Consider the following 13,056-nt stretch of genomic DNA (forward strand, 5'->3'; position numbering starts at 1 on the left):
TTTTATCTCACACTTTTTATACGAAGCAGAGTAAGAGGACTGGCATTGTATGGCCTGGCAGATTTCTGCTGCTTGCTGTATTTTGAACATCACTGCATGGAAACCTTCATGGTGGGCTATTTGGCAAACTTCAAATTGTTTTAGAGTGGTGTGAAAGTTTTTGTAACTGGCTTGAATCCTGGAATGAAATATAGACTTTGTGAAGTCTCAGTTTCACAAAATCCAGATTTAAGGGAGACTTCTGTGCAGGTCAGATAAGGGCATATGTGTTACATTTTCCATAGATTATTGCATGCAGAATGGTCCTTTACAATGACATAATTCAATATCTTGTGTAACACAATTCACAGACCCTCACTGAGGGCGTTCTGTAACTAGTTCTAAGTTCTGTTTTAAAAAGACATAGGCTTTTGTCATTCTTTTTCTAAATTATGTTATCAGTATCTTACTCCCCCTGTTTAGTAATGGAACTGTAGCATTATTGGGGTATCCATTGGCACTGATCTTTTACAATTCTTTTCATTGTCTTTCTCAATTCAGTGGCTTCACAAGAATGATACAAATATCACCATGTTTAAAAGGACGTTACACTTCCACAAAATCTCCTGGTTCAGACTTGATTTCAAAGTTGCTCCCACCTTCTTCATCGTAAGGAAGGGAAGAAATGAGAATTTTATTCTAACTTTCCTAAAGATAGTTCCCTAAAAAAATCTCTCTCTCTCTCACCAGTGCTTTGCCTCTTTCTATCTTCTCAGGCAAGTTTTTTTAAAAAATACAGACTTAGTTTTCTAAAGCCAGAAGAAATTGCTGTGGTCATTTCTTTGGATTTGGTAAGTAACAAGCTTCATAGCTTTTTCAGGAGATGGAACAAGTCCTCCTATTGGGAAGTGACATTATCAAACTAAATTAGTAGTGACTGGAAGAGAATACTACTGTTGGAAATACATTCCATCATGCACCTTGTTTTCCCTGAAATGTGTTTTGAGACAAACCTTCAATATGTTGTTCTACAGTTCCTGCCTCTGAGCTTTGTGCTTCCTAATAAAAAAGACCTGTATTTATCTACCATTTATATAGGGGGGGGAAGGAATATGCTGACTTTGTGTTTCTCTATATCTCTGCTTTCATACAGCAACTGTGTTATGATGATGGACAAAGGAAATCACACCCTCTTTGCTGAATTTGTTCTCTCTGGATTCTCAGAGCATCTGAATGTCCAGGCCATCCTCTTTATGGTGTTTCTAGTCATCTATGTGATCACTCTATTAGGGAATCTGGGGATGATTGTGTTAATCCGAATAGATTCTCGGCTTCACACCCCAATGTACTTCTTCCTAAGCTGCTTATCCTTCTTAGACATCTGCTATTCTTCCTCAATCACCCCCAGATTGCTCAAAGATCTTGTAGCAAAGAGGAAAGTAATTTCTTACTCTGCATACCTTACACAATTTTATTTCTACGCTACCTTCGCCACCGCTGAATGCTGCCTCCTGGCTGTTATGGCATATGATCGCTACATGGCCATCTGTAGCCCATCGCTCTATGAAGTCTCCATGTCCAGCAGAGTGTGTGCCCTGCTGGTAGCTGGCTCATATATTGCTGGGCTTGTGAATGCCACCATCCATACAGGGTTTGCATTTCGACTGTCCTTCTGTGGTCCTAATGTCATCAAGCATTTTTATTGCAAGGGGCCCCCACTTTATGCCATTTCTTGCACGGACCCAACCATCAATGAGGTTATGATGTTTGTTGTGGTTGGCTTCAATTTGTTGATCACCAGCCTGATCATTCTTCTCTCCTACACTTACATCTTGGCCACCATCCTGAGAATGCACTTGGCTGTGGGCAGGTACAAAACCTTCTCCACATGTGGTTCACATCTGACTGCTGTGACTCTTTTCTATGGATCTGCTGCGTTTATGTACTCACAGCCTCATGCCAGGCATTCCCAGCACCTTCACAAAGTGGCCTCTGTGTTTTACACCGTGGTGACCCCCATGCTGAACCCCCTCATCTATAGCCTGAGGAACAAGGGGGTGAAGGATGCCCTTGTGACAGTGATAGACAGGAAACATTCATCTGAAAGATAATTCTTCCTGATGCTTCAGAAGAATTGAGAAGTCTCTTTAGAAACATTTATACTCTCCGGTATCTGTAGTACTATGGTATGAAAACAGTGCTCTCCTGTGAACAAGTGGTGAGCAACTGGACACATGTATTGGGAAATTTCTGCGTTGTTCTTAAACATTTGGTCATTAACTGCTCTTGGATGAAAGTGTTTATTGACCTGTCTCAGTCAGGTATGCATTTGTCATTCTTTGCTTTGTGTTTACAGTCTTATATTAGTAATTCCAGGAATTTTGCCCTTTTGACCACTTGTGGTTTGAGAATACATTAGCGCTGTATCTTGAGTAATGACAATTAATGATAGCTATTGCTGTCAGTGTGAAAATAACTATCAGAGCTCCTTTCGTATCAAGAAATGGGCAGATTTCTGGTGAACACATCAAAGTGTTTACAGCTCATTGATCATGAAACTTGATAATCTAACCAGAAGATCATGGTTCAGTTCCCAGAAGTGTCACAGACTCCTTATGTGACATGAGGTAAGTTGCTTAGGCCCAAGTTTGCCCCATCTAAGTAAAGTGCCTCCTAGGTTCTCTTTCTAATCAGTAGGAAAAAAAATGTCTAGGACTGATTGAACTCATAAGACATTCTTTGTCTTCTGAAATGCCTATCTCCTTCCATAGACTATAGGGGGAACTTGGACTGCCCATGTTGTTAAACTGGGCACCATCTTTTCACGTTAAAGGCAGGTTGGATGAATCTAGGGTGAAAGAGACAACCTATTCAACTCCAGCTTGAATACATATAAATGCATGTGTATAAACATATGCACGCATGTGCGCGCACACACACATTTATTTATAAAATATACAATATAATATGCTTGTGTGTATATGTATATACATCATGCATATTTATTTAGGGTTTTGATGGGTTGTCATTTTGATTCTTGGTTCTTCTGACCTAGTTTTAAAATCTGTAGATATAAATGACAGTATGTGCATTTATAGATACATAATGCAATTTTATGTATATAAATTGGGACTTAGGCAGAATGTAGATACCTTTGGTCAGGAAAGTCTTCCCCTCCCTCAAGAAATCCCTGACTCCAGGGACCAAGCAGCTTTCTGTTTTCTTAGCCTGAAAGCTCCTTAGATGCTTAAATGTAGACACTTTCATCTCAATGGCAGCTCTCTCCACAGGTTCATGTTCTCAGCTTCTTCCTACTTTTTCTATTGTTCTTTCTAACCCTAAAATGTGATGTGATATTTCCAGCCAGTATGTTACCACAAGCATTAGTAATACAAGAATGTCTCAGCTGACATGGCTTATCTCGGAACTGGAGTATGACTCTGGCCATACTCTTGTCTGGATGGCTTAATGGATTGTTCAAATGAACCTGCACAGCAGTTCACAGTTTAAGCCAATCTGGAACAAAGAACATTCTGATGTATTGTTTAGTACAACAAAAACAGCCACCAGGATGAAAAACTATATCCGCTTAGAACAAGTTGTGACATCACTTATTAAGTGGCCAGGGTTGAGACTACAGCCTCATCAGTCAAGGTCACTGATAGTCACTTCTTGTGAATCAAAGTGTGTAATATTCACTGAGCTATTAATACAAGCTAGAGAAAAAGTCTATAAATAAAAAAGCTGCTCAAATATTTCCTTTCCCCCCCCCCCCATCTCTCCTTCCCTGACTCTATTCACATCAAGGTCACTGAAATCACTTTTGTGTGCGTTTCTGCTATGCATTTGCCCACACAGGAATTTTGAAAGATAAAAAGGAACAAGTCTGGGGTCTCTGCATACAGGTCCTGGAAACTTTTCCTCTTGCTCAAGGGAAATCAATGAGTTCTTCAGAAAAAAATAGCTTCCCTGGCTCTCCACTGACTTTACGTACAGGCAAAACAGAAGACTTTTCCATGAATCATTTGGTCAGAGTTTGTACTTCAACCCATTGTGTGTGTTGTCTTTGTGTCTCAGAAGAAGCAAAAGGTGCCTTTGATCACAAGACACCGGGTAAGTTCAGGAACCTTCTCCTCTAAATTTTTACAGAAGATTTAATTATGAGGAGGAGAATTATTCCCTCCTCACACTTGTCTTAATAAAATATATATTTAAATGAGTTATTTGACTGAAGACACCCGGGAGGCACCCATGAGAGACTGACTCATATTCTTGATAGTTTTCTTCTTCTCTTCCACCGGCAACATAAACTGCATCATAGAGATGATGTGTGTTATGCTTAGCACAGATCATATTTACTCCCATAGAACAAAAATGAGAAAGCACCTGATTAGGGTTTTATTTTTGCTTATTTTGAACTATGTAATCATTTTGAAAACTATGTTATCATTTCTCTGATTTCTTTTTTGCTAGTGTCACCTCCTCTCTCATGCATATTGTGGGTTGTGGGGGTGGAGGGGTCCATGTCACTTAACCTCAGCCATCTATAAGTTAGGCATTAGTTTGGAACAGTTTGCCAAGGCTTCCTTTCAAGTCAATAGAGGCAGAGAAGTGGATATTTCCTGTGGATGATTCATCTCACCTCTCTTAGATAACCATACCATGATGGGATCACTCACCCTCCGATGTTGCCTTTCTCTTTGGATTAGCTGTAAAGGGAACTTGGATACCCAAGTTTTAGATGGTTAGCTGGAAGATGGGAATCCCTTTCAAGCTTTGTTAGAGAGTGTTTCTTATCACCAGTTTTCTCTGAGACCTGTGTTTTTCTAGCCTTAGAAAAAGCATTGTTTCCCAGTTTCTTATATCTATTCCTAATCACAAAAAAGGACAAAGTGCAGAGATTCTTGATGATTTGTTTCCAACTGTATCTTTGTCTTCACAGTTATTGGATGATATATCAATGCTTCAAGGAAATCACAGCCTGATCACTGAGTTCATTTTAATGGGACTGACAGACTGTCCAGATTTTCAGGTCCCCATCTTCTCTTTTTCTTTTTTTTTTTTCTTTTTTTTTTTTTTTTGTGATTTATACCATCCCCCTGTTGGGGAAATTTGGGATGATCACTCCCATCAAAAACCAGTCCCAGACTTCACATTCCCCACATACTTTTTCCTGAGCAACCTACCCTTCTTAGATATCTGCTGTTCATCCTGCATTACCCACAAAATGCTGACAGATCTATTGTCAGAGAGAAAGGTCGTTTCTTCTGTTGGATGTGTTACCACGTTTTATTTTTTTTGCAGTCTTTGCCACTACAACTATTCCAAGCTAATGCCAAATGTATGGATGGCTGAGGTGAAGTGCCACCTCCTGGCTGTGATGGTGTATGACTGTTAGGCAGGCATCTGTAGCCTGCTGAACTATAAGGTCATTGTGTACCAGAGGATCTCTTACTTGTATCTGGCTCCTTGGTACACACTGCCAACAGCTTTCATCTGTCTTTTTGTGGTCCAAATGTCATCAATCATTTCTACTGTGAAGGTCCTCCAATATTTAAGCTCTCCTGCTCTGATACCAGTGTCAATGACACAGTCAGGCTTGTGTTTGTTGGATTCAATATGATCACCATGAGTCTGATTATCCTCATATCCTATGCTTATGCTCTGATTACTGTCCTGAAAATTCACTCTGAGCAGGACAAGTACCAAACCTTTCCCATCTGTGCTTCCCATCTAACTGTGGTCACCGTCTTCTATGGGAATGCTACATTTCTTTTTTTTCATGGCCTGGTTCAAAACACTTGCTGGATCAGGAAAAGGTGGTTTCTGTTTTCTACATGGTGGTGATCCACATGCTGAATCCCCTCATTTACAGCCTGAGGAACACAAAGGTGAAGGACAACCTGAGGGCACTCCTGAAGGGGAAGCTTTTTTCCTAAAATAAGTGTCTAAAAATAACTGGAGTACAGAGAATGGATTTACCTTTAAAATAGGCCTTCTGGAAGGCACAGAGTGTGGAATTCACATAATCTAATTTTAATTAGGTGTAGAAAAATAGTCTTAGCTTCCTGTATAGAATATGAAGAGAAAAAAGGACCTCCAGAAGGTGTTTCCAGATGTCCAGGCAAGACAAGGTGACAGTTTCTTTCATTTGCTTATAAAAGAAGCCTAGATAACTATCTTATTTGTGTGCAACTCAACATTTTTAAGTGTCAGTGAATCAAACGTAGTTTTAAAAATAAAAACAGAACTAACATATTGCTATGTATTTCCCTCTGTGTTAATGAGCTCTAAGGCTTACCCTTAAATATAATTGATAATGATTTTCAAAAGCAGTTTTGAATGATTTGCTTGCAATGAATCCCATTTTGCACACAGCTTTTTTTTTCTTGAACCAGTCAACTTCTTATGCAAGTGGCAGTTTCACTGTTTGTGACAATTCCTTATCATTTTGTGATACTTAGAGTCTTTCCTAAAATTCCAGCTTCTGAAACCAATAATTAACAACAATAATAATAATTGTTAATACCAAATCAATATTTTAACCAACCAATTAATTAACAATTCAATTAAATTAAATAATAATTAATAATAATTAATCATGCTGTCCTACAAGGCAAGGCATGGTAGTTGTGTGCTGCGGGGGACTTGAGGCAGAATGTGTAGGGAAATAAAGAAAATAGGAGTGTTAGTAGCATTGCTTTTTGACTACGATGTGCCACTTGCAACACAGCAGAAGACATCAGCATGCAATCATATCTCCCTCATGTCACTCTGCAGTGATGGTTGAGGCATCACCCCATGCTCACGTGCTGCCTTGCACTGACAGAGAACTGTTCAAACAGCTTCTAGAAAAACCAGTCCCTCCTATACCAGCAGGGGTAGAGAGGTTCACCACCATCCTCACATAGGTTGAGGAAGGCAGGAACATAGGTGCACCAACTGGTTCTGCAACCTCTTCTCCCCACCAGGGCTTTGACTGCTTACAAGGCCAACTCTGATATGGTGCAGCTGTGTGACCTTGGATCAGGCTGCTAGGAAAAGATTTGTGCAAAATCTTGGTGGGGGTCTCCTCCCTCTCTCTTTGCTTGAGAGCTGCATTTAAGCTCAGCTGCCTGCTCTGGCCCTTATGTGAGCTGTGTTGCAGCTGTGCCTGATCAGGTATGCTGCTGGTCTGCATCCAGATCTGATTTCCTGGCTGACCCTGGTTACTATTACTGGACCTGCTCTTCTTCTTTGAGCCCTCTGGTACTGCCCCATTGCTGGTGTGGTCCCTTCCCTATGTGCCTTGCTGTCAGATGCTTGGTCAACTGATGATAAGAGATATATAGCTTTGTTTTCCTTCAGACTCTTGCAACAACTTCTGTACCAGCAGAGCAGCAACTCCTGTGATAACAGAATGGAGGACTGGAGAGGTGTGGAAGAGTGAGTCTGAGGCGCCTTAAAAACTGGTCCCTTAAGTTAGTCATATGTTAGCATACAGACCCTTCAGCTCTGTGGTTACTGACTTCAGGCCCTGCACTAGCTGTGGCAAACTCACTTGAGAAGAGTTCATAGCCATTAACAAAGAAGAAAGTTTCTTTCTTGTTAGTTTCTGCTAATTAGTCCCCCATGGCTTGTTAAGAAGAGTGAGTAAGTTGCCTACAAGCTCACTAAGAAGGTTTCAGGATCATCAGGATAATTCCTTTACAAAACTCAGAAGGACTTGTTAAGCAGATGCCTCCTGGAAGGGTGGCTGGTCCCCAAAGTGCATTTCTTGCTCTGGGAGGAGGGCAGTGTCATTTGTGATGGCGGCAGATTTAACCTCGTATATGATGAGAACTTTGTGTTCAGGCCATCTGAAAGGCTTTCTGTGGGTCCAGCTACAACTGTTACCACTGTTCACACTGGTACAAGCCTATTCATTCAGTCTCATTAAAGAATAAAGGCTTCCCTGTTTTCATGACATGTACAGTTAACAAGCTTTTGCTGTTTCTCACTAACTGGACAACTTGTTCTTGCCTGCTTTTCACTAATGGAAAGAAAATAAAAAAAAAAATAGTTCAAAAGCCCTTTAAATACTGTGGAAGTTAGGGTTAGTCTAGAAAGAGGTGGTATTTGCTCCTGGATATACTTCCCCTTTTTCTGATTTGCCCTGCACTGAGTACAAGGGAGGATTTTGAATTTGTCTTTGTTCATACCCAGTAAAGGCTTCATCTGCTTCAGCTACTCCCAGGGAGCCTGTGGTATATGCAGGTATGCCCAGCAAGTCACCAAATCCAGACTTAATGTACCTAGGCTTGCTTGGCTGACAGAAGTCAAGGCTTACTAACGCTAGCTGCTGCAGTAGCTAGCTGGATCGTCTTGATTGGGTAAGGAAAGCATCCTGGTGAGAGCACCTGCCATCATAGTGTATCTCTGTCAAGGCTGCAAAGAACAGCTCTCCTGCAAAAGAGGCAGCAAGACATAACCCAGCAAGGTCGGTGCTTGTTCTGTGCCAGCTGTCATGCTCAGATTTTTCACTTAGCCATCTTTGCACACAGCAGTGAGGGCAGCAATTTGACATATGATCTGCCATCAAGGGATGAGGATCTGCCCAGAAACCCAAGCATGGGGTAGCCTTGTTTCACTCCACAAGCTAAGCCACGAGTGGGAGTCCCAGCAAAGAGAGTAAAAATGTTTTTAGTGAGGTTGATGTTTCCTGATCCTGCTTGAGTTGGATTGCAGTGATAGGCAGGCAGTGGTTATTTCAGCACTCCTGCCTACAAGTAGAAGTGTGGAGAAAACAGTAGCTGGCCAATGAATCTGTATCATGGATATCATTCACTATCAGTTGCCCTAGGCAATGGAAACTAGAAGTACTCACCCTTACCCCGGACAGGAAGGGATTGGACAAGTGGCAGTCTCAACCCTGGCTCTTAACGCTGTATTGGGCCTCATAAAGAGGTTGCTGAGCCTGTTGGTACACTCAGGGCCCTGACAGAAGGAACCAGTGAAGCTTGTTGGACTTCTGCAGATCTCTTCAGGAACACCATAGACTTTGAGATTTTTTTTTTTTTGTGTTCATGGGCCTGGGATATAATTTTTTTTCCTCCCCTCTTCATTCTTAGACCGCGAAGCAAACTGAAATGCACTATGTATATCCTCCACATCTGATGGGTATTCATAAATCTGTGTTTCCTCCTATTAAGACTTTAGGACTGGTGTCACCTGACTCTGGATATCTACAAACTCATTGTCTAAATCTGAGTTAATGAGCCAGGTTCCTTCCAAAATATGTGAGAATAGAGGATATCTCATCCCATCCTAAAATGGGCAATTATGACAGATGGGATGAATGGTGTCATAGGAGCAGATCTGTATAGCAAAACAGCAGGTGCTAAGGAGATGATGTCTATGGTATATACATTTCAGGACAGTTTCCTTTGGACTAAACTTATTTTGGTCCAAGGGTTTGAACTGCTGTTGGAAGTCAAATTGCATTAGATGCACTCCTAAAGCACATCATGTTAACTTCATCCAAAAAGAGCCCATTTCAGACTGTCTGACCCTACCCTACCCTGCAATGCAAAGTAGAAAATGTAAATGGAGAAAATTGGAAGATCCTCTTTAAAACAACACTCTTCATCTGAACAAAAAAATTAATATAGACACCTTTATTGATTATAGAGGGAGGCAAGTAACTTGGACTTAAGTAATTAACTTCTATTTATCTGCATTCGAAGGAGATGAATGCATCTCAGTTCCCCTAATCCTCCTGAACAGTCTTAATTAAAAGGGGCGGGGGGAAGCTTTATTTTTTTTCCTTTCAGTTGGACTAAAACACTATAGAGGAAAAAGGTAGGTTAAGACCTAAGAAACTGCTTGATCTTTTTCTACATACTTTCCTACAGGTGATACTAGAAGTGCTCGGGGCTATGTGTATGTAGCTGTGTGGTGGGAGCATCCAGCTGAAGAAGTACTGAGGACTGGGGAGAGACAGGAAGGAGAACAAGTATTTTTGCAACAGATATGCCTCCAGTTTATTGGGAAGCATTTTGTGAACAGAAGTGCTTACACTCTATTAGCTGTATGATTCCATATTTATTGTGAAAATCAATAAAGAACACAAACAAGAAAATACAGGTGCATTTGCTGCTACATACATCTTCAGAGATTTAGTCCCTAATTTTCTTCTATTAAGAAACTTTCTCTCTTTACTAGTCTCCTCAGCGTGTCCTTCACATCCTTGTTTCTTAGGCTGTAGATCAGGGGGTTCAGCGTGGGGATCACTACTGTGTAAAACACAGAGACCACTTGGTCCCTCCCCAGGATGTAGGAGGAGCTGGGCTGTGAATAAATGAAGAGGATGGAGCCATAGTAGAGGGTGGTCGCTGTGAGGTGGGCAGCACAGGTGGAAAAGGCTTTGCGCTGTCCCTCAGCCGAGCAGATCTTCAGGATGGCAGCCAAGATGGAGGCATAGGAAGCAATAATGAACGTGGAGGGGAGGATGACATTGGAGGCCAAGATGAAATACAGGACCGCATGGTAGTTGTCTGGCTCATTGCAAGAGAGCTTCACTAGTGGGGGCAGGTCACAGAAGAAGTCATCAATGACGCTGGCATCGCAAAAGCTGAGGGTGAACGTGTGGCTGGTAATGATTGTGGAATTGGCAAAACCACTGAGATAGGAGGCGACCACCAGCCCCACGCACAGCTTCTTGGACATGGCAGCAGCATAAAGCAGTGGGTCAGAGATAGCCGCGTAATCATAGGCCATTGCTGCCAGCAGGTAGCACTCAGTATAGGCCAAGCCAGCAGAGAAGAATTGAGTTGCGCTCCCTTCAAAGGAGATGCTCTTGTCCTCAGAGACACAGTTTGCCAGGATCTTGGGGGTATAGACAGAGGAATACCAGAGATCCAGGAAAGACAAGTTCCCAATGGAAAAAGTACATTGGGGTAGGGAGCCGTGAGCTGCTGCATATTAACACAATCAGGGTGATGTTTCCAGTAAGGCTAATAATGTAGACAATTGTGAATACCGCGAACAAGAGAAGCTGCAGCGTTGGGTCAGTGGTGAACCCCAGGAGGATGAAGCTAGTGACTGTACTGTGATTTCTTTTTTCCATGGGCAGGGGAAATTGACTGACCTGGAGACAGGGATCATCATGGTTATTTGATATTTGCAATGCAGGGTCTGCAGGCACCAACTGAGAGAAGGGCTTCCATTTTGCCTGGCATTCCTCTCAGACCCAAAACACTGGTCCATGTGTTAAGGGGCCAGATAGATAACACGCACATGAGTTGGAGGAGGCTGTGCAGAAAAAGTAATAATAAGGAATTCACATAAGATGTTTAGTAATGTTCCACTCTTCTAATCACCAGTTATAGAGCTACAGGAATTCCAGCTAGGTGCAGATTGTTCCTAATATCAGGTCTAATACATGGGATGATTGTTTGGATACAAGCATACATTACTGGTGTATTTGTTTCCCTGAATTTTCTGGAGAAAAAAATAATAAAATTAAAAGAAGTTTTGTCTTAGGAAAGGATGCACTGTTATGATTTTGGTTAGGACTTGGTAGGAATGTTTGCTATTTCTTGTCAAATAGAGATTTAACATTTGCATCACTTTGATAGCTAAATTTGCTGTAAACATAAATACATACCTCCACCCTATGTATAGTGTTATGCATAGGTGTATGCACAGAAACTGTTTCTATAAACTGTATAGTATGCATTGTATATTTAATGAACTCTACACATAAAGAACACAGGATATGAGAATATGAGTGAGTATATGTGAATTTCCCTCTTTGTATATATTTGCTGACTATGCATTTCCCAACTTCTGTGAATGTGAAACCTGAATGTTGCATCAATGTACTTTGATGAGACATTGAAATGTCTCAATTTGAAGTACATAGAATTGGAGACACATGTTTAGGAGTAATGTGTGTAGATCTGCCATCTGGTACAAACCAGCCTAGCTTCATTAAAATATTTTTGATGGGTCCTACCAGTAACAGTTCTGCCTTATTAAATTTTTGGGTTTTTTTTTGCCTGAGCAAATATTATGGCATAAAAGTTATAATTATAAATGAGTGTATCTGGGAAGACCTCTATTTTTAGGCACATTCCCCAAAATATCAGTCATTCAGTATGAGTTTGGACACCTGAGTACAGGCATATTTGCATCTATAGAAGTTGGAATTTATCTCACCTAATAAGATGAACACTTATCTATTGTTCATCTCATTACTAGTCTAAAAACTAATTAATTAGGCTCTTCCTGTAGCCAGTTAAAGTGAGAGATTCTTCCACAGGGTAACTCACCACACTTTAAAATAGGTGTCTAAATTGAGCTATTCTGCCTGGACAGATACACAAGCATACAAAAAAAAATGCTGTATTTCAAATGCCCATGGCAGCATTATTTGTGCATTACGGTTTTTAAAAATATATTTTCTTTATTTGTCCCCTTTGAAAACTACAGTGGTGTTAAGATGGGGGAATATATTCTTAGTTTTTCATTTGCACATTAAACAACCTGGCAATTTTTAACCTTTACAGCAGTCTGGGTTTGCTTTTTAAACTGTAGAATTCAGAGAGAATTCCCTCAGTTTTACTGAACGCTGCTATTGTCCGGCAGGTGAATTCCTGAGAAAACAATGGGATATCCTTTCCAAAATCATATCTTGCAAACCAGCTGGCTTGTATGCCTTGCTTTCTTAAGTGACCTGCCCTATCCCTCTGATATCTCACTTATCTGAGTACTTAGTGTTTCTCTGCCTGTGGACTAGTGAAGGTGCCTGGAGAACCAGTTTAAAGCCTAGAGAGTTACCTTAGATGTGGATGCTTCACTTCAGACTTCTAGCAACAGCTGAGATGAATCCCATCTTTAGAGACCACTAAGTGAGCTGTGTTTTGCTGTTTCATTATGACTTTCCCCAAGCATGATCCAGTTGTCTGAGCACCTCCTTCAGGTGTCTCTGGTGCTATCTGTATGTTGAAGGTGGTGTGGTAGGTTTGATGACTTTTTTTTTTCATCTAGCCTGATATGGTGATTCTAATGTTTCTACTTGGGTAGCACAGTGATGGAGAAGAAGAAGAAACAAGA

The 13,056-nt window shown here is 41.0% G+C and overlaps 1 protein-coding gene and 1 pseudogene across 1 annotated transcript; one reads left to right on the plus strand and one right to left on the minus strand.

The window, feature by feature from the left end:
• Positions 1 to 1,091: 1,091 nt before the first annotated feature.
• On the plus strand, positions 1,092 to 2,090 carry LOC135328562 (olfactory receptor 5AR1-like). The gene has a single exon (XM_064513376.1). The coding sequence runs from the start codon at positions 1,092 to 1,094 to the stop codon at positions 2,088 to 2,090; it is 999 nt and encodes a 332-aa protein (XP_064369446.1).
• An 8,032-nt stretch (positions 2,091 to 10,122) lies between these two features.
• Positions 10,123 to 11,065, minus strand: LOC112994202 (olfactory receptor 9G19-like; annotated as a pseudogene).
• Between the last annotated feature and the right edge of the window lie 1,991 nt (positions 11,066 to 13,056).

This window comes from Dromaius novaehollandiae, chromosome 5 (assembly GCF_036370855.1).
Source record: "Dromaius novaehollandiae isolate bDroNov1 chromosome 5, bDroNov1.hap1, whole genome shotgun sequence".
NCBI lineage: Eukaryota > Metazoa > Chordata > Aves > Casuariiformes > Dromaiidae > Dromaius > Dromaius novaehollandiae.

Coding starts and splice junctions, on each gene's coding strand:
- LOC135328562 (XM_064513376.1), top strand. CDS start 1,092: ATGCTGACTTTGTGTTTCTCTATATCTCTGCTTTCATACAGCAACTGT.